General features: G+C 44.8%; 1 protein-coding gene across 3 annotated transcripts in view; it reads left to right on the top strand.

Moving 5' to 3' along the window:
• Positions 1–20233, top strand: part of grk4 (G protein-coupled receptor kinase 4) — a 54766-nt gene that overhangs the window by 29189 nt on the left and 5344 nt on the right. For all 3 annotated transcript variants that reach the window (XM_076264644.1, XM_076264645.1, XM_076264643.1), the window contains 9 exons: positions 1305–1382; positions 2170–2270; positions 7903–7995; positions 8870–8933; positions 9245–9385; positions 12846–13036; positions 14312–14349; positions 16309–16398; positions 17059–17267. In XM_076264644.1, the coding sequence (XP_076120759.1) occupies positions 1305–1382; positions 2170–2270; positions 7903–7995; positions 8870–8933; positions 9245–9385; positions 12846–13036; positions 14312–14349; positions 16309–16398; positions 17059–17267 (1005 nt within the window). The remainder of the gene's footprint in view (positions 1–1304; positions 1383–2169; positions 2271–7902; positions 7996–8869; positions 8934–9244; positions 9386–12845; positions 13037–14311; positions 14350–16308; positions 16399–17058; positions 17268–20233) is intronic.

Below are 20233 nucleotides of genomic sequence, written 5' to 3'. Positions count from 1 at the left end.
ACTTACTCTCACACTCACACATACACACACACACACACACACACACACACACACACACACACACACACGCCCTGCCCAAGGGGACAGCCCCCTCCCGGCCCAAGTGCTCTCCATTATGTCAAACCCACGTCAGAGTCCGAGGCCCCTGGAGGTGTCCGCACTAGGAAAATCAAATCGGCTGAGAAAGAGGAGAGCTTGTTTAATGAAACACACATTACTCAAGACCGTCATTTTGCTCCCTCTCTCTCACTCTCTCGCTCTCTCTCCCTCCCTCTCCCTCCCTCTCTCTCTCTCTCTCTCTCTCTCTCTCTCTATCTACCTCTCTTCCTCACTCTCACAAAAATGCATGCATACTGACAGTCCCAAAGACAGGCCACATGCATGTGTAAATCCATACTTTTGGTGTGCATAGAGATCAGATTTTTTTTTTCTATAAATAAAATGCTGTGTTGAGAGCAGGCTGTTGATGTTTAGACTCTCTAATGTGACTGTAGCCTCACTCGGTGTTGAGCCTCGCCAACATCCACAACATCTGCTGAAATTGAGTGTGGCATTCTCCACGCCAACAGCCAGAGCTGGGAAGAGTCGCTGCTCAGTATGCAAAACAAAGAAGAGAACCTTTTGGTTGATGAGATCAACCAATGAGATCTTGATATCTTGATTAATAAGCTGGAGCTCTGCTGTTCATCCCTGCAATGCTGTAGGTCTAAGAAAGAAAGACTTTTTTTTTCAGAAATGTTATGGAGTGAAGTCCCTGGGGGAAAGGATGCTTTTTTGTATTTTCAATTATTACTTGCAAGCTTTCTCTTTTGTTTGCCATCTCCACATTCATAATTTGACTGTCAGACCTTGGCGAGGTTTAGTTTGAGATCGAGTCCTAGTTATGATGGCTTCATCTTTATTTCTCATTGTCTCTTGCACTTTCTCCTTTTTTTTCATAATTTTTCCATCGACTTGCAATGGCCTAGTGACCACCTCCTCAAACCTATAGTATAATACTGTGCCCACAATAACAGTACCAATGAGGAAGAGAAAGAGAGGAACACAGTAAAAGAAGAAGAATTAACAGGAGAGAGAGAGAGACAGAGAGAGAGAGAGAGAGAGAGAGGGAAATAGAGATTAAATCGATAAATAAGATAAGATATATCTGTCTAAATCGTTTATACGCATAAAGCTAATGGAGATGTCCAAGAGATTACATGAGGACCTCATGGAGAGATGACTGGTCGAGAGGAAAAAAAGACAATAGAGGCTTGTGTATTTTTAGCATGATGCTAACAGTTCCACTGCCTCCTGCTCCACAGGCGGTCTATCAGCTAGCCCCGGACGAGAAGAGAAGAGACTACGGCTTGAATGTTTTAGACACATACTTTAATAATGGGGTAAGGATCACCGCCTGTCACTGACAATCACCTCACTGACACACACACACACACACACACACACACACACACACACACACACACACACACACACACACACACACATTCACATTTTGATTGTACCACACACACACACAGAGCGAGAGAGCAAGAAACATAAACAGTCAGACACGCTCTTTCACACAGAAATAAGTCATGCTTAGTCACCCCCACCCTACACAACGTAGCACAGCCTAAACTGGATTCATCAAGAATGACCTAATGTAGATAAACCTAATACTTCATGAGTGAGTGGAGTGTTGTATATCAACAGACCTTAGACTGTCTGTTATGTGAGACTGTAACATCTTGGTTTAAAGAAGTTCACTCGAGCGTAACACTGTTTACTGAGCCATCAGTCACACGCACTGTTCTCCGCTTCGCTAGCATAGCCATCGTGGTCATGCTTTGGCAAGTGTGAGCCTGACACCGTAGGGCTGCAGTCACATGCCTGTTGTTACTATGATGGAGAGGAACCAGAGAAATAAGCACAAGTGTGTGTGTGTGTGTGTGCATCGACATAGTGAACACACAAAGTGCAATATATTTATATAATACACATATATTATACTGTATATTATACTGTATATAAATAAAAATAGAAAGAGTAGCAGCAATGATGTATGTGTGTGTGTGTGTGTGTCTGTATGTGTGTGTGTCTGTGTGTGTGTGTGTGTCGATGTGTGTGTTTGGTGAGTCCAAATGGCTGCCACTTATCAACATGTGCTGTCTGTGTGTTGCCTTGTAGTCTGCGGCCCATCTTCCAGAAATACCTCAGGACGTGGTGGTGGCGTGCAGGGGGCGGCTAGAGGAGAGCCCCTGCAAGGATCTCTTCGAGGACTGTACTAGGTGAGTCACCTGACCTGTTGCCATGGAGACCTTCACACGTCAAGTGCAACTTGAATGGAGAATTGGTCATGTGCGTCTGACTGTCACCTTGGAAAGCACTGTTCCAGTACAGTGGAGCTGTAGCTCACTGGGCCCGTGGTTGGAAGAGTAGCCATTTTAATGATGCTGCTTTGGATGCCAATCATCAGTCCCAATACACAGTTATCTTCTATAGGTGATCAGTCCCAGTATCTTCTATAGGTAATCAGTCCCAATTCAAAGTTATCTTCTAAAGGTGATCAGTCCCAATATCCTTATATCTTCCCTTTCAAGAGACTTCCATTATCAGCATCATAGTTGGCCCCACAAGGCTTCCGTTTTAACATTCCATATGTTATCTTAATGCAAAGGAAGTAGATTGGGAAACAAATAGAACGTTCAAGCATTGTTTTTGTTTTTATTGTTGAAAGGGTCTATAGGTAATCAGTCCCAATACATCTAGATATTCAATAGGTAATGAATATCTCACAAAAGGATTGTATTGCATGTCTCCATGGTGGTGGGCAGTTCTCATATGACTGCTATTTATGTCGTGGTCCTTTTGATGCTGTTTATATTGAGAATAAATGCATGTAATGTGTGCAATAAATGTGTTGATATTGGAATATGCTCCTTCTCAGCATATTTTACTGTGATGTTCTAGCCTCCATTGTAATTGTCCTAGCATACGACTAGTGGATTGCTTTTGAATGCTACTCTATGTCACTTTGTCTTGCTTTGGCTTTGGAATTACGGTGACAAACAGGAAAAATATTAATAGACCAGCCTGATGATGTGGGTTGAAATGGAACTAATCACACTAGATCCTACCAACATACACACATTAACCTGGCTTATTTCTGATTGGTACCAATTACTTGTGTACTACTGTTGATCAAATAGTATATTTTTGTGAAGTCCCATTGAAAGGTAGTTGTGTCATAGCTGCGTCTCGATGAAGCCCCCTGGTGTTGTCTGTGTACTCGACGGGGTTGGCTGAGCCATGCGGGGAGGATGGTCATGAGTGGTGTTGGCAGGGCTACTGGATGTCCGGCTCTGGGGCCTTTGAAAGGAGGAACTGGGACTGCGAGACGGGCATCCGGATGCCTGGCATCCAAGGACGTGCCCAAGGGACGAGGAACAGGGCCTCTCTGTTATACTCATCCTTCTCTCTCTCTCTCTCTCTCTCTCTCTCTCTCTCTCTCTCTCTCTCTCTCTAAACTGCCTACACACACAAACACAGAGAAAGAGAGACACACAGGCAGACACATACAAACACGCGCACGCACACACACACACACACACACACACACACACACACACACACACACACACACACACAAATGTACACTGAGAAACCTGCAGGTGTCCCAAGTGCGGATGTGTGGCAAGGGAACATTACATACACACGCACCCAGCCGAGTTTAGGCTAAGAAGTCTCTCTCTCTCCCTCTCTCTCTCTCCATCTCTCTCTCCTGTCTGATGAGCAAGGACAATGTCCACCATTCAGCCTTTCCCGTGTCATTCCAGTAAAATCACTGTGTAATGACGCTTGAAACGGTGGGAGTCGGACACTGGGGTGGCGTTTGTTTCTCTTTCTCTTCTGGTTACTCTGAATGGCGCTGGCTGGGCCGCCACAGCTGGCCGTGCGTGTTTGGAGTCGGCCAGGGGTCCACTGACCGTTCGAGGGCCTGCAGATGAGCACTGCAGCTGGTGGCCCCGTGAGCTTTGATCACCACCGTTCCCAGACATGCGTACAGCATTTCGTTTTCCACCACTGTGCTGTTTCCATTGGTGTGTGTTATCCCATAGCCTGACATAGTCAGACTTGATTCTATTGAGAATTTGAGTCTGGTGTCAGTCCATTTGGATTTGATTATGGGACGTGTTTCAGCCAATACAGAGGGAAAATGCCTCTACACACTATTGGACAGACCTAAGCAATCAGAGCAACAACATGTGAATTCTGTAGGGAGAACAGCCATAAACATCCTTCTTCTCGACAAATGCCTTAATCAATACCTTGTAGATGTGATAGCGAAATCTAAACATCTGTCGGAACGTTGCCTATTACCGCCCTCTTACGTGTACAGTATGTGTCACTTAATATTCATTTCTATTCAAACCAAGACGGCGGATTCCTTAAGAAATGCAAGCACCCACACCATAAGTGTATCTAAATTAGCTATGTACCATGACTCTGATGCTGTAAACAGTGTAAGGCTGCGTGTACAAATCCGCTTGGAGCTCCAGTGGAATTTTGATTTCGCAACGAGAATTCTCAGTCTAATCGTTGATGTGCTGTGTGAGTGGGTGGCAATAGGGCACCCACCAGCCCAGCACCAAACTCCGAGCACGGTGAACAAAATCGGATTTTGAAGGCAGTAAATGCTCCCGTTTAGAACCAAACCAGATTTTGTTCAAATCTACACACCTATGGCTACTGAAAAATGTAAGGTCCATTTATCAAATGTTATTTTGAAGTATTGTTTTAGAATTTTCGAACGAAAGGGGCGGAAGTTGGTGCTTTTACTATAGCTTCTCTAGTGGTCATCATCGTATAAAGCCCGCCCAGATGATTTGATTGGTGCAAATCACACTGGTTCTGGCATAGAGGCTTTCTAATGGAGCAACTCCAGACCGAATTTCCCAGACTCAATTTTTGTGGGCAGGGTAAATTCGGGCTAGCTTCCAGGCTAGTTATGCCAGGGTTTTGGAGAGGTGGACATGGCTTGCATATACCACTCAGAAACCTTCAGATGAGCTTTACCCTCTGAATATTTAGCATATTTTCTTCCTCTGTTTTGTCTTTCTTGTGAATATGGCATTCCTGCAAAATGCTTGCATGTCTCTTTCTGGCTTTCAGAGAAAGACAATTTCTATTTTTTGTCAGACAGAGAGAGAGAGGCTGGCATGTATTTTAGCACCTTGTTGCGGTTAAAAGGACACGGCAGCTTCAGGAGCAGAGAGACGGTGGTGACACACTCTTGGGAGGAAGTGAAGACGGGCGCCACCCAGAAAGCCGAGAGCACGAAGGCCTAGTCATATCTAGTCATATCCTTACACACACACACACACACACACACACACACACACACACACAGAACCCAACACTTACCGTAAACACATACATTCTTTACTGCAATGCACACTGAGCTGCATAGAGTAATGAAACCACACACTTTATTATGCCCTTTGCATGAGCAGCCATTGGACATCCGTTCCCTGTTCTTAGCACTGCAGGCCTGTGTTGAGCAGGCGTTGGACATGCGTTCCCTGTTCTTAGTTTTAGGTTCATTTAGGGTTGAGAGAGAACTAGGTCAGTAAGGTTCAATTCTGTGGGATGTCCCTCCATTGAAGAATTATGTATGAAATGGCCATTTCTGGACAGCTGCAACAGAGTTTTGCAACTTTTAATGCGTAATGCATAAAGGGAAGTAAAAGCTGAGGTCATTTTGCTGGGCAGGGTCCATTGGTAGTGTCCAGTGAGATATGATAACTGTTGCAGATGTCCTATGAGAGGAGGCAGGGAGGAGTGATGGCAGGATGGGCTGAGTGATGGCCCCCACTGGTCCCCTCCCTGCAGCTGGCCAACAGCACGCACTCTTCCTTCTGTCTTTTCCCCCCTTTTTCTTTTCTTTGTTGATGGTTATGTTGTGTTTTGCTGTGCTGTGCTGTGCAGACCTGAACTGAGCTGTGCTGTGCACCACCAGACACACTGACCTCTGGCCACATAATAGGTGTGTTGCTTCATCCTTCCCTTTTCTTTTGCTTTTCATTCTCTTCTTCCAAGTCTCTCTCTCTCCCCTCTTCTCTCTCCCCTCCTCTCTCTCTCTCTCTCTCTCTCTCTCGCTCTCTCTTCTGTCTCAGTGTCTAAGAGGGGACATTTGGTACTTTGAGTGTTTAAGCGTCTTGGCCCAGGGCCCTTAAATCCCTGGTGACTGGTGCTCTTTAGCGTTTCCACCTGGTTGTAAACCAACACGGCTGGGTGTTCCCGCTCCGCACTGGTCCTCCTGTCTGACCACTGCCCACCAGCCTGCAGTGAACACCCTGCCCTGGGGGGCGGAGGTCAACTCGGGGTCACATGGCAAGTACGCTCGAAGCGACACCCAGCCCAGGCGGGGCCCACCATCTCGCAATTGACCCGTGACCTCGCGCGCATCACAAAGCCTTTGAAGTCTGCCATGGTGACCTTGACCTTCACGGGCAGGTTTGAACAGCTCTGGCTGCTGCACACGCCTACACACACGCGCGCACACACACACACACACACACACACACACAGTGCTACGAGGGAGTGCTGATTACAAAAGCATGTTCATTCCTGAGGAAGCAATACCTGCCAGCTTCTTCTCACTAGGAGCAAGAGGAGTACTTCCACTCAGAGAGGTGAACAGGGGGGAAGGGGGTGGAATGCTTTAACCTTTCCTGAAAACACTCTTGGGGTCCTGCTGCTGCTACTGGTGTGTGTGTGTGTGTGTGTGTGTTTGAGAAAAATTAAAGAGCACACGCATGCTAGTGTTACATGGAGAGATGTTGGGTCTAGTGCACTACATATCTCGACACACCCGCACACTCTCTGCCTCCGCCCCCCACCCCCCCCCCCCCCACACACACACACACACACACACACACACACACACACTGTCTCGGTCTGCACTCCCCACCCCCACCCCCACGCGCCTCCTCTGAAATTCACATCAGACGCCCCGTCGGAATGAGGAGCGAGACGCCACTGGAGATCATGATCCATGCTGAGCCCGCTAAGTGAGCAGGAGCGCGAGAGCCCTGTGGACTCTTTGGCCGCTTGTTCGTTCTTCGGTCTCGTTCTTCTATCCTCCTGCTCAACTTCGCTGAAGGAAGGAAGGAATGTAATGACAGAGAAAGAAAGAATTTATCAGTCAGTCTATCTCCCGTGCACTTGATCAGCCAGATTGTCTCAGTATTTCCAGATTTATTTTAAGCTTTCCTGAGAGTTGAATTTACTGGAATGTTCTAGCGTTTTCTTCTCCATTGACATCACTCAAAGACATATTTTGACATATTAGGCATGGCATACACACACACACACACACACACACACACACACACACACACACACAGACAAATTCCTTCTGTTCTTCCTTTCCATCGGTCCTGGGTTTTTTTTCCACTTGTAAAAACTTGGTCTGTTTTTGATGTATCTGTTTCTAATGAAGAACGATTTTTTTGTGATTTCTGGACGCTTCCAGGAAATATTGAAGGTTATTATACTGGAGGGAGCAATGGTAAGCCTACTCCACCTGTTCCTATGTCAACTTTGGCCTTGTGAAAATGCCAGTCATTGAGATGGGCTGAGGGGACGGATAGTGAGGACTCTAAAGAGGTCAGCGAGCCGAGCGGGAGTCCGATTCGAACCAGCCCATCTGCACAATTGATACTTCTGACCGTTTGAGCTGTGTAACATGATAGTCTTGTACTTGATCTTTCAACTTTTGCAGTACTTTCTCAAGTCCTGTTGCTGTCGTCTTTTCCAGTTTCCTAGCACTTCTTATTCGTTCAGTTGCTGTCTGAAGTTTCGTAACACTGGGTTTAACTTTGTTTATTTGTCCCCCCTCCCCTCTTCTTTTTCTAGAATTGTCCGTGAATATCTCAGTGGAGCGCCGTTCTCCGCCTATCAGGAGTCCATCTATTTCTCCCGCTTCCTGCAGTGGAAGTGGCTGGAGAGGTGAGCCATCTTTGCTTTAACTTCTCTCTTATTGGATCAGCACCAGGAACTACATCACAATGGAACCGCAGTGATTGGTTCACAATTATTCACTGCATTTATTAGTCATGAAGCCATTGTTAACTGATTCACAACCACCACACAACCTCAGGTGCAGTCTGCGGTTCCAATCCCATGTATTTTGTCACCAAATTGCCACTGGCGCAGTCGTATGTTACTGCTTGTGCTCAGAAACACTCTAGTGTTAGCAGGCTGCAAACAGTCCTTGCGGAATATGAAACAAACACAGAGGCGGAAGCAATCCCAGCCAATGAACACGTTGCTTCAGTAGCTCCAAAGGGGGGGGGAGTGATTTAATTGACTGGTTAGCTCAATTTGTCCACAACCTGTTGCAAAATTGAATCGCAGACTCTGCCTTTAAGGAAACATGTCATCTTTCATTTTTTGATCCACAATATAACTTCTGACAGGTCTGTTTGGCTGCTCAGTTGTTTTTCAGTCTGTGTACTTCATTAATTTTCAATGCACCAGACCTCAACATAATGAAACATATTTTTCTCCCAAAGCAGAGAGAACATTGGCTTTGCTTGATAAGGAAACACATTTATTAGAAGGGTTGTTTCAATTGCTGTTGTCATATAACTGTGGCAAATAAATGTTTTGCGTAGACTCTCATCATGCACTGAAATATGGCAAGCTGCCTCAAATGTCTAAATCAATACTGAGCTGCTGAAGTGTGTGTGTGTGTGTGTGTGTGTGTGTGTGTGTGTGTGTGTGTGTGTGTGTGGTGTGTGTGTGGGTGTTTGTGTGGTGTTTATCACATTGTCTATCAAGGTTCATCTTTGTAATGTTCCATTCCATTTTATCTGTGCAGGCAACCTGTAACCAAAAATACCTTCAGACATTACAGAGTACTAGGAAAAGGTGGATTTGGTGAGGTATGTATGCTGGAACCTTTTTTACAATGTATTACTATTATGTGGTATTACTACTAGTTTGATTCTGTGATATATGACACAAGAGCACATTTGTGTTTGCTAACATAAGACATCATAGCATGGCCAGATTATGGAGTATTTTTTTTTAATAAGATAGTCTTTTACAATACACTGGCATGTGAAGTTGTTGTATTGAAGAGTGAGTTGTCCATTGTTAGTGCAGACATTATCTTTAGAATATCAATCATCTTTAGCAATCTGTGGTGTTCATGCATTAATCTGCAATGAGGAATCTGTCTGTCTGTCTGTAGGTGTGTGCCTGTCAAGTGCGAGCCACTGGTAAGATGTACGCCTGTAAAAAGCTGGAAAAGAAACGAGTAAAGAAGAGAAAAGGTGAAGCCATGGCATTAAACGAAAAGCGCATTTTAGAAAAAGTTAACAGTAGTTTTGTAGTAAGTACTACCCTTTTTTTTCTTCCCTCAATCCAACCTGTATCTCTGTCTCTTGTCTGTGTTGTGTTTCTGTATGTGTGTGAGTGTGTGAGTGCTTTTGTGGCTGTGTTGCACTTATTATGCTCAGCCTGTGTGTGTGTGTGTGTGTGTGTGTGTGATTTGTGATGCAAATGTGTGTGTGTGATGCTAATGTGTTGCTGTTTTGTGTGATGCATTGTTTGTGTTTACCGTATTAAGTCCTCACTCGATTTCACCGGATGAAAAGATAGCAGGCTGACAAAACTGTGACTGCACACAACACAGGATGCCACATGGTAGTGCACTGCACAACATTCATCTTTCTTGTTCAAGGGTTTCCATTTAGTGTATCTCCCTAGCCTAGGCCAGACCCCTGCTTTAGCTCTCCTGCTAGTCTGATGTCCATATTGCTTTGCATACCGGAGCATGGGAACAGGCCAGGGGCAGCACAGTGTTGATTTCTTGCAGTGGTCCGGGAATGAATGGCATGGATGGCCACCACTGGCTGAACACAAGCCGTGCAAATGCAGTGTCAGTCATCAGGCCGAATCATGGGTGTCTTTCTCTTTTTTTTTTCTCCTCCCCTCCCCTCCCTCTCACTCTTCCAGGCCTCCCTTGAAAAAGAGATTTAGGATCTCACTGGGACTCACCTGGTAAAAATAGGATGAATAAAAAATCTAATAAAAATACCAAAACAAACCTCTGTGATGCTCAATTCTCTCTCCCACTATCTCCTTTCCCTGTGAGAGTTCTTTCTCACTCTTTTTTCCAGCTCTTTTTGGTTTGTTGGTTGTATTTGATTGGTGTTCCTGGTATTGTGTAGATCCAGTGGTTACTGTGATTATTTTTCCGTTTGGTTTGAGACTGTGTTTAATCACATGTGGCTTGATGTGTACCTGCCACTCTGGGAGCTCAATTACCCTTCCACAGTGTGTATGTGTGCAGGTGCTGTGTTTGGTTCAGAGTGGTCCTGCGTCTGCCACTGCTCTCTCCTGCATTAACATGCTCACTTCATCACTGAAGTGGACCTGCTCTCACACATACCAACATTCACAGTGTACTTTTTAGATCATAGTAAGTGTGTGTGTGTGTGTGTGTGTGTGTGTGTGTGTGTGGTCTTTTTGATGTGTGTCTGTGTGTGTGGGCGTGCTTTTGTAGAATGTGTAATGTACTTGGGTGCTAGTGCATGTGTGTGTGTGTGTGTGTGTATGCCAGAGGCATAGAAGATAGCTCCTCATAAGCTACTCAACGTATGAGAAGGGCCCTGTTGCCTAGCAACACTGACCAAACAGAGGTAGAGAGTAGAGTCAAGTGCTCTATGACTTCCCCTCTATTCTCTCTCTCTCTCTCACACACTCGCTCACTCACTCACTCACTCACTCACTCACTCACTCACTCTCACACACTCACACACACACACACATTATCTCTCTTTTTTTCATCCTCTATCTGTTTATACATAGTGATGGAGGGCCTCCACAGAAAGGCTAACCTGCCTGTGTCCATTTTGACCGTATGAGACTTCACAGGTTGGCCTGCAATGGCATGTAGATGCAGTGTGTGTGGTTCAGGTGAGACCATGCAGTATCCACTACAGTCATGTGATCGCCAGGAGCCATTTTGAGTGGTCTCCCCTGAAAAACCTGACTCAGAGAGAGAGACAAATAGGGAAAGAGATAGATAGATAGATAGATAGATAGATAGGGGGGAGGGAGATGGAGAGAGAGAGACTTGATGGTGCACAGAAAATTCACTCTCAAGTTAATAATGGAATGAAAAGAGGAGGAGAGGATAAGGCTTTCTTTCTTTCTGTCTCTCTCACCTCTCTCTCTATCATCTCTCTCTCTCAATATTTAAATTATCTTATTTCAGACAGATTTTTTGTTTGCTGAAGATGTTGAATCTTAGTAAAAATTCCAACCATCTTCATAGCAGACCTAAACCATTAGCGGCCGGTCCTTCCACACACATTGTTCCAGAAGCAGCCGGAGTGGTGTTTTAACAGGTGGGGCAGGGCTACTCTGGCCTGAGTCTGAGTGAAGCCGCTTAGAGCTACAGTAGTTAGTTTGATTTATTTGATCGTCTGTGGAGGCTCACGGCGGAGTCTTTCGTTTTATCTTTTGTACGCGGCTCATGTTCTGGCCCCTGCGATGTCGCCCAGGCATGCTGGCCTCTTAAGTCAGGTCGGGCAGCGCGTGCTGTTCTAGTGGACAGTTTTTCCGTTTTGGGAGAGTGGGAAAGAGGCCTTGTGTTCACCGTTAATGACCTAGCACGTTTTTTCCAGACGTGACAGCTCTCCCCTACTCCCCCACCCCGCCAACACAAACAGACGTGCACACACACACACACACGCGCACACACACACACACACACACACACACACACACACACACACTCACACACACACACATTCATATGGTTGCACTCTCTACCCCGAGGAATTTTCCTTCATTTCTCACAGCTGGTTTTCCATGATTGCTATCATCAGTGAAGTCTCTGCTCGCTGCTGTAGTAGTGAAGGAACATATGGGAGTAGTCCTCCCTGCAGCAGCCATGTCCTGGAACTAAACAAACACTGACGTCCTCAGTGTCACTGACCCTGTGTGTGTGTGTGTGTCTGTGTGTGTGTTACAGCAGTTTAGTGTCAGTGTGTAACTGAAAGAGATAAAATGCATGTGAGAGATGTGTGTGTGTCCAAAAGAAGCATTATGAGTGTTTGTGTGTGTGTGTCAGAGCAGAATGTGTGTGCATGTGTCAGTGTGTGTGTGTCAGCTTTGTCCTTGCTGTGGAGTGTTATTAGTGTGTAATAGGGCTGTGATCGACCTCATAAATCTTCTTGCCCATCTAGTAGCCTTGGCTTCATATTGCATAAGTCTTGTGTAATATAGCCAGTTGAATAATGTGTTCCTGTGTATTTATTCCCTGTAGTTGTTTGTGGCAGTCTCTCTTGACATCTGATTATGTGATCATCAATTTGTATTCCTTTGATTGTTTCTGAAAAGCCATTCATGCCAAATACTACCGAAAGCCATTAGTAATCTTATGACTGTTAAACACAATAAGGGTTCAACACAATAAGAGTTCAACACAATAAGTAGCCCATCTAGTGACACCTGTAGCACGTCACCCTCTGCTATCGCAGTGTTTTGCAGCCAAGAGGGTTTCCTGTGTTTGTCATGTGTCTGTGTTTGTCATTTGTCAGTTGTTTATACGTGCATTGCCCCTGATTTTGCAATTAAGCAAATATCCCTCCATTGTTTACGCTGTACTTTGTTATGCCCTCGTGGTTACGATGGTTCAATAGCTGAAAGCCAAAGTTTCCTCGTGAAGTTATGAACACAGTTCTCTCTGTCTCTCTCTCTCTCTCTCTCTCTCTCTCTCTCTCTCTCTTTCTTTGTCTCACATCTTCCACCAACCCCCCTTCTCCCTGTCTCTCCCCCAGGTTAGTTTAGCGTATGCCTATGAAACCAAGGATGCTCTTTGTCTAGTTTTGACCATAATGAACGGCGGCGATCTGAAGTTCCATATCTACAACATGGGCAACTCAGGCTTCGACGAGCAGCGTGCCATCTTCTACGCCGCCGAGATCTGCTGTGGCTTGGAGGATCTGCACCGGGAAAGGATTATCTACAGGTGCTTACACACGTGTGTGTGTGTGTGTGTGTGTGTGTGTGTGTGTGTGTGTGTGTGTGTGAGAGAGAGGGAGATTGAGAGTTTCATCTGCCAATAATTTATACACTCTTTAAAACAAATGTGTTGTGTTGTTTTTAACACATCTCTATGTCCAGATAGGGACAACACAGTTTGTGTTGTTTCCAAGACATTCGTTTTAAGAGTGTAGTCATTGATATAACTGTGTCCGTGTGTGGCTCTGCAATTACTGTAATCAGACTGGTAGTGGACCCATCCCAAATGAGAGCAGCATCTTTTAGTCTTCCCCTCACTAGATTCTCTCTCTCCGCTAGCAGTGCTGCATTCTAATTGATAACAGGCTAAAAACAGAACCTTTGCAAAATATACTACTCTTTTAATGATGGTGAACAGTGCAGGAAGGCTATTTTTAGCATGATACAGAGCGGTTGCCTGTATTTATATATGCATATATACCCTGTACTCTCTTGCACATGCGATATTGTACATCAATATGTATGTACACCATCGCCATAGCAGCCAGGCATTCATAGGAGCTGAGCTGGTGGGGCTCTCTGAGTTGTTATCATCTCCTCCTGCGGGTCGTCACAGAAGCTGGGCCTCATATAGTGGCCGTAACATAAACATTTGGGTTCCGCGCCTGTTTCTGTGGGGTGGACAAGAGGCTTTACTCCTCTGCGTTTCTCTCTGTCTACTACTTGTTTTCTGGCTCCTTGCAAATGGGGTCTCAGCACATGCATTAACGTATAAACAACTGACTTTTGTGATGGACCCTCTATACTATAGTATGCCCTATGAGATCCTTTGGGGAAAAAAATTTTGTAGTGTTTGTACTGCTTCAAATTGGGCACTTTAACTTTAACAGTATTAGTGTATATATCAGTATATCAGTGTAACTATATTCTGCGAGTCAATCTTGCGGCCACTTTTTGTATTTGCACAGGACAGTATTAGGATTTCTAGTGAAATGGACCAATGAAGTGGATGTCTGATCTATTCTTTAAACAAAATAAATCAGACTATGTTGCCTAGAGGCAACACCATAGCATAAAGGGTTGGGTATGGATATGTTTTTGTAGCAACAGTATTGTACTGCTATTCTGCTTTTTATTTGAACAGGATGTTTATGAATGTGAATACACTGAACTCAAATCCTGAAAAGCATTATCGAACTTGGTTTAATTATTATGTTTCTCAATGTGTAGAAATACAGACATTATACAGAAACCAACCAAACTTGTTTTTATTCACCTGCAGAGATTTGAAGCCTGAGAATATCCTACTAGATGACCGTGGTAAGATCTCTATTAATTAAACTTCTAGCAACATATTTTTTCTATAAACTTGCAAAGGCGAGTTTGCGGGATCCATAAAGTAACTCCTTCACGGTACAACATGCACTGCCACAGAGGCCAATAAACAACCAAGCCTACCTAATGGCCTCCTTACACCAAACAACTTTGACAAGATTTGGGAAAGATTCTTGAAAGATTGGAGTCTTTTGAGTAAAGCTTGAATGGGGGGCATTAGTTAAAAGACTACAATCTTTCAAGAATCTTTCCCAAATCTTGTCAAAGTTGTTTGCTGTAAGGTGGCCATTAAATTGCACAAGAGGACGTGAGACAACAACAATACACAACTGACTGGTGGCAGTCGCAAACGCGCTGCCTGTTGCACCTGGGATCTGTAAAGGTCCTCCTTCATGGTACACCATGTGCTAGTAGCTTGAATGCCTAACCAAAGGACCGTGTAGGGGAAAAAACACATCAATAACAGAGCAGTCTTTGTGCGCAATAATTTAGCAAAACACCTTCCTTCACTGGTGTTTTGCTGAATTAGGCCCACAGCACCCCAAGAAGGCTACACAATACGTAGTGTCTGTCATCCCTAACCCACCCCATTCTACAGGCATGATGGGTTGGGACATGTTACAAACAGAGACATCAACAAATACTACTCCAGAAAAACACATGTTCACATATTTCTGAGGCAATTCAGGTCATAACATGACCCCAAGTAGCCTGTGAGCATGTCAGTCATAACCATTGCCTTTTCAGCAGCCTCAGACAAGTCCTTAGCTCTTTTCAGTGATCGTCCTCCAAATCCCAAATCTAAGTGAAGTGTTCTGGCTGAGTTTGTTTCAAAGCTTCTTACACCTATTTTCACTGGTCTTATGTGTGCTTGCCAGTCTTGTTCCCTCCTTGGTTTTGTAATCAGTTCTGCCCACTTTAACTTTTCCTTTCAAAGGCTTCCTCCATTGCATCTTCAAAGGGAATAGTTAGCTCAACGAAGTAAATGTGCTCACACTCGGAATACAACACTAAAGTAGTCACAACAATACACCATGGAACTAACAGTTGCCTTCCGATATCCACCAGGAGTTTCCAATCCTGTGTTTTGTCCATCTTCCTGTATTGCTTGGATTTGCCTGCTGGCCAGTTTTCTGTGCCTCTTGCACAAAATAAATTCCACTGTCCCTGTCACAAACCGGCAGAGTTAACCTCAACTCTCTTATTCTCAAGCAAGCACAGCAGTGATTATAAAACCCGATTAGGTCTCCAGGTGTAGCGGCCCTGAGTTAAACTAGTTTTACAACCGGACAGAATGTGCTTTTAAGAGCCATGGCCCGTACATAGCTTGCTGCTGCCTTCCTCACCAACCCATTAACTGAGGTTCTGTGTTCTGAGTTGGAAGAACGTCGTAAGTGGCTCCTACGATGAATAAAGCATACATGGCCCATAGTGTTCTCCAGCTGATCTTCACAACATTCCAATTGTTCATCTGTTGCCCTGGTTCCACTTCAGACACCACTGTCAATTGTCTGGTTTCCTCCTCACGAACAAATGCAGCAGTTGCGACAAACTGGGGCAGTGGTAGTGTAGTGGCTAAGGATTTGGGCTAGCATGCAGTAGCCTGAAAAGTTGTGGGTTCCACCGTTGTGCCCTTGAGCAAAGCACTTAACCCTGAGTTGCTCTGGGGAGAATGGCCCTTGTAATATGTAACATGTGTAAGTCACTTTGGATAAAAGTGTCTGCTAAATGAATACATGTAAATGTGGTTCCCCTTTGTCTCTTCTCCTCTGCTGTAGCCTTACTATGATTTTCAGTTAGCGCTTATCCTTTTTATGTGTCAGTAATGTGTCCAGCTCTAATCTGGCTATCCTCACTCAGCCTCTCTCTCTCTCTCTCTCTCTCTCTCTCTCTCTCTCTCTCTCTCTCTCTCTCTCATGTGGTGGTCCTCCTCTCCTGCTGCAGGGCACATTCGGATCTCTGACCTCGGCCTGGCTGTCCAGATTCCAGAGGCAGAAACGATAAGGGGGAGGGTGGGCACGGTGGGCTACATGGGTAAGCCTTCCTCCAACTCCAACTCCCACACTGAGCAAACAACTCCACTCAACATGGCTGCTAAGCTGTCTGTAAAATATGTGCACTGGTTTAATTGAAATAGACATTTAATTTCCTTTCTTGAAAAAAGACACTTGTAGCTTGCAACATAATTACCATAAACAAATTACTTGACTTGGAATAAGTTGATCTTTGATCATTAGGCCTATTGTAGAATGCTACTCACTGCTATGTGTCAAGTGACAGAAGGCAACAACGTTTTGTACAAAGGAAGGAAGAGATATTTGTGAAGTGATATTTCAAGAAAGCTTTGTAGTGATGTTCGGCTTTTGCATTGCACCACAACATGTAGATGATTTAGCTGAGTGTTGGCCTGTATATAGGTCGGGTGATCCACTCCTTCACTCCATTAGGGCACTATAGTGAAAACGTCTATGGTGATTATTCACTCCATAGGACATTATAGTGAAAACATCTATGGTGATTATTCACTCCATAGGACACTATAGTGAAAACCTATATGGTGATTATTCACTCACTATACAGTGCACTATATTGTGGATGAGTGAATCTCTGAAAAGCAGGCTTGGTGATTGTTGTCTTTACCAATAGTCCTCCACTGTGCTGACTCTTGACCTTTGACCTTTGACCTTTGGGCAGCCCCAGAGGTGATCCAGAATGAGAGCTACACCTTCAGCCCGGACTGGTGGGGGCTGGGCTGCCTGATCTTCGAGATGATCCAGGGCCAGTCACCGTTCCGTCGCCGCAAGGAGCGGGTGAAGCGCGAGGAGGTGGACCGTCGGGTGCGCGAGGACCAGGAGGAGTACTCAGACAAGTTCTCCGAGGAGGCCAAGGACATCTGCCGAAAGGTGAGGAGGCGGCCTGCCCCAATACAGGGACACATTTCCTGATGCTTTGCTTTTCTGTCTTCACCAAATTGCTGCAATTCTTGCTGTAACTCTTTAAAGGAACACCCCATCCTAAGCTAAAAAGGAGCTAACTGGTCTAACCCATTTTCTGTGAATTATGCTAAGCTAGGCAAACAGTGTCAGACTGGGTTACTACACGCGTAGAGAAGAGAGGGGTATGTATTCTCTTCATCTAACTCTGAGGTAGCTGGCAAATAAGCTGATTTCCCCAAAAGTTGGCATGTTCCTTTAAATATGAAGTGCATTGAGACTACCTGTAGACCCTCACACATGCCTTCCTGAGTTTGATTTTGTTAGCATAGGGCACTCGGGGCCACAGGCACGGTGCAGACCAGAAGCAGAGAAAACGATGGGAAGTCAATGCTATGACCTGTCGGCAGGGAATCTTATCTAGTTTCCCTTCATTGAGAGACTCTTAACATTAGCTCCATCTTTGCGCTGAGTGGACAAAATGTGGTCTAAATGACCTTGGCGTCCCCAAACTAAATGCGGGGTTAGGGTCAGCGTTCAACCCCATGTGAAAATGGTAGGAGCCACTTGCTCAGTGCACGGGATTAGAATCGGCCCAAAACATGATCACATGCCAACGAAAACAACATTAAAATCGGCTCTTGAATTGTCAGACCACCAGAGAGCTAAATTTAACTCTGGTTCCCAAAACATATTGTTGTGATAAAACATAGCGACTCTTCCCTTCACAAACAAATGACACGGCAACATACCATGCTCCTCCTCTTTATCAGCGTGCCCTATCTGTGACCTCATCGTTGCTGTAGATGACCATAAAGCAGCCTTTGAAGTAAATAGAGTATCGTTTTGTTTCACTTACAGTATCTCATAATGTGGGTCATAGACAAGCCAAGGGTATCTTACACAACTAGCATACACACACACACGCAAAACACATACATACACAAACAAAACACATACACACACACACACATACACACACACACACTCAAATAGATCTGTGTCTGCTTTGTGGAAGCGGAACCAAGAATGCATCAGTGGGAACCAGATTTATATTGTCCCCATAATGCAGTAGAGTGGACCAGTCTCATGATATAATACTCTCTGAGCTAGAGAACGGAAGAACATGACGGTGAAAGCGAAGCCGCAGAGATGGGTTGGAATAGCGCCATTCCCTATTTAGAGACATGTACATTGTGTGAACAGCCAGCATTTGAAAAGAAGAGAAAGTACAAGAACAAACCACAACAGGGTGAGAAAGAGGATGAGCGCAAACTAGCTCAAGTGACCCCTCAACAAGTCCTCTCTGTTAAAGTGACGAGGCAGGGGAGGAGCGGCTGGTTTATGTGATTTTGTGTGTGTGCGCGTGTTTGTGCGTGCGTGCGTGCGTGTTTGTAGGGTTTTAGGGGCAATGGCTCCGTACTGTGCTCTGTATAACAACATGGAATATTCTGACCTTGGGTTCAGTGCAACAAAAGCTCCCTCTGGGATGGCCTCTGACTTTGTAGTGATTCTACTGATTGATATCCTTTGAATAGAATAAAGCCGGAACAAAAGAGCAAAACTGTGTGTGTGAGAGAGAGAGAGAGAGAGAGAGAGAGAGAGAGAGAGAGAGAGAGAGAGAGAGTGTGTGCGTGCATGTACTAGATCTTGGTGTTGTTTCATGTAGAATCTTGTTAAATGATGTATGGCCTCCCTATATGACACTCAAATCAGAATATTGATTTTGCAATGATTTAGCAGCAAAGAAGGGGAGATTTCTAGACATTATTGTGGAATCTAGCATAAATTATTTAGTTCTGCCTCACCAAAACTAACTTCTTAAATGCTGCCCCAGAGCCGTGTTGTCATTAATGTGTTGTTGTTTTGATCTATACTTGGTATGTTTTTTTGGTAGCAAAAACTTGATAGTTGTTTGTCCAGGATTGTCTGTTCTATCAACATTATCTGTTTCAGTTTGCAACACTAAAATGTTCACAGTTTTCTGGTAGTTGTTGTTCAATTCAGCCATGGTTGAATCATGGATCAATGGTGACTGCATTATGTGTGAAAGCATATCGCTCCAAATGGTCCCACTAATTTCACTTCCAGTGGCGTGCTCTGATGCTTTAAGCTGTTTCCACGCTTGAAAGCCTTTGGAAGATGGCTCTGCTTTGTTGTCCAAATGACATCATCATGCGCAACATCCTGTCTCAGACATCCTCAACAATGGAATGTGAGCCAGCGCGTTCCCTTCCTTGAGAGTTCCCAGAGCTGGAGCGAGTCCTTCATTGCATTCTTGCCAGATTTACAGCTCTGTTAATACTGATGTTGTGTTTAGCACTCCACTGTCTTTCCTGAACCCAAACTCATTAGCTAACCCTTATGAGGTACGGATCTGAGTCTAGCATTAAAAAAAAGTCACACATTCCCAGTGTTTCCAAAAATAAATCACTAAATAAAGCACAGAATTTAAGAGGAAAGCCGTGAGAGAGACATATTTAGACCAGTGGTAGTGACACAGCATACTGACAGAGATGGAGTGCAGAGATGCTACTGGAGCACAAATCAGCCAGGCAGGCAGGCAGGCAGGCCAGTAAGGCTGACTGTAGTTAGCGGGGCCAAGGCGGGTCTGCTGGTCTACGATGAGATTTATACAGCCTCTTAATTGGGAATAGTGAGGGGGTCAGCCCCAAGGAGACCAAGAGCACTGACGCTTACATAAAGCTGTCAGAAGAGAACTGGGATTAGAATCACACCGAGTGCAACTGTATTTTACCTCGAGAGCCACACATTGGAGACTAGCTGTAGCACACTTTCCGTCTCTCGTATGCTTTCACAGGTATGCTCTTTGTTCTCTCTCTCTCACACTCACTCTCTCTCTCACACACACACACACGGTGTTGTGATTTAAGTTAGTACTAGCTAACTAGCTTTGTCATTGTTGAGTTGTTGGG

The sequence above is a fragment of the Alosa pseudoharengus genome, unplaced genomic scaffold (assembly GCF_046254945.1).
Source record: "Alosa pseudoharengus isolate Yale_2024_CS ecotype anadromous, Long Island Sound unplaced genomic scaffold, YU_APseudo_1.1 YU_APseudo_1.1_scf_32, whole genome shotgun sequence".
NCBI lineage: Eukaryota > Metazoa > Chordata > Actinopteri > Clupeiformes > Clupeidae > Alosa > Alosa pseudoharengus.
This window is presented reverse-complemented; position numbering and strand designations above follow the sequence as displayed.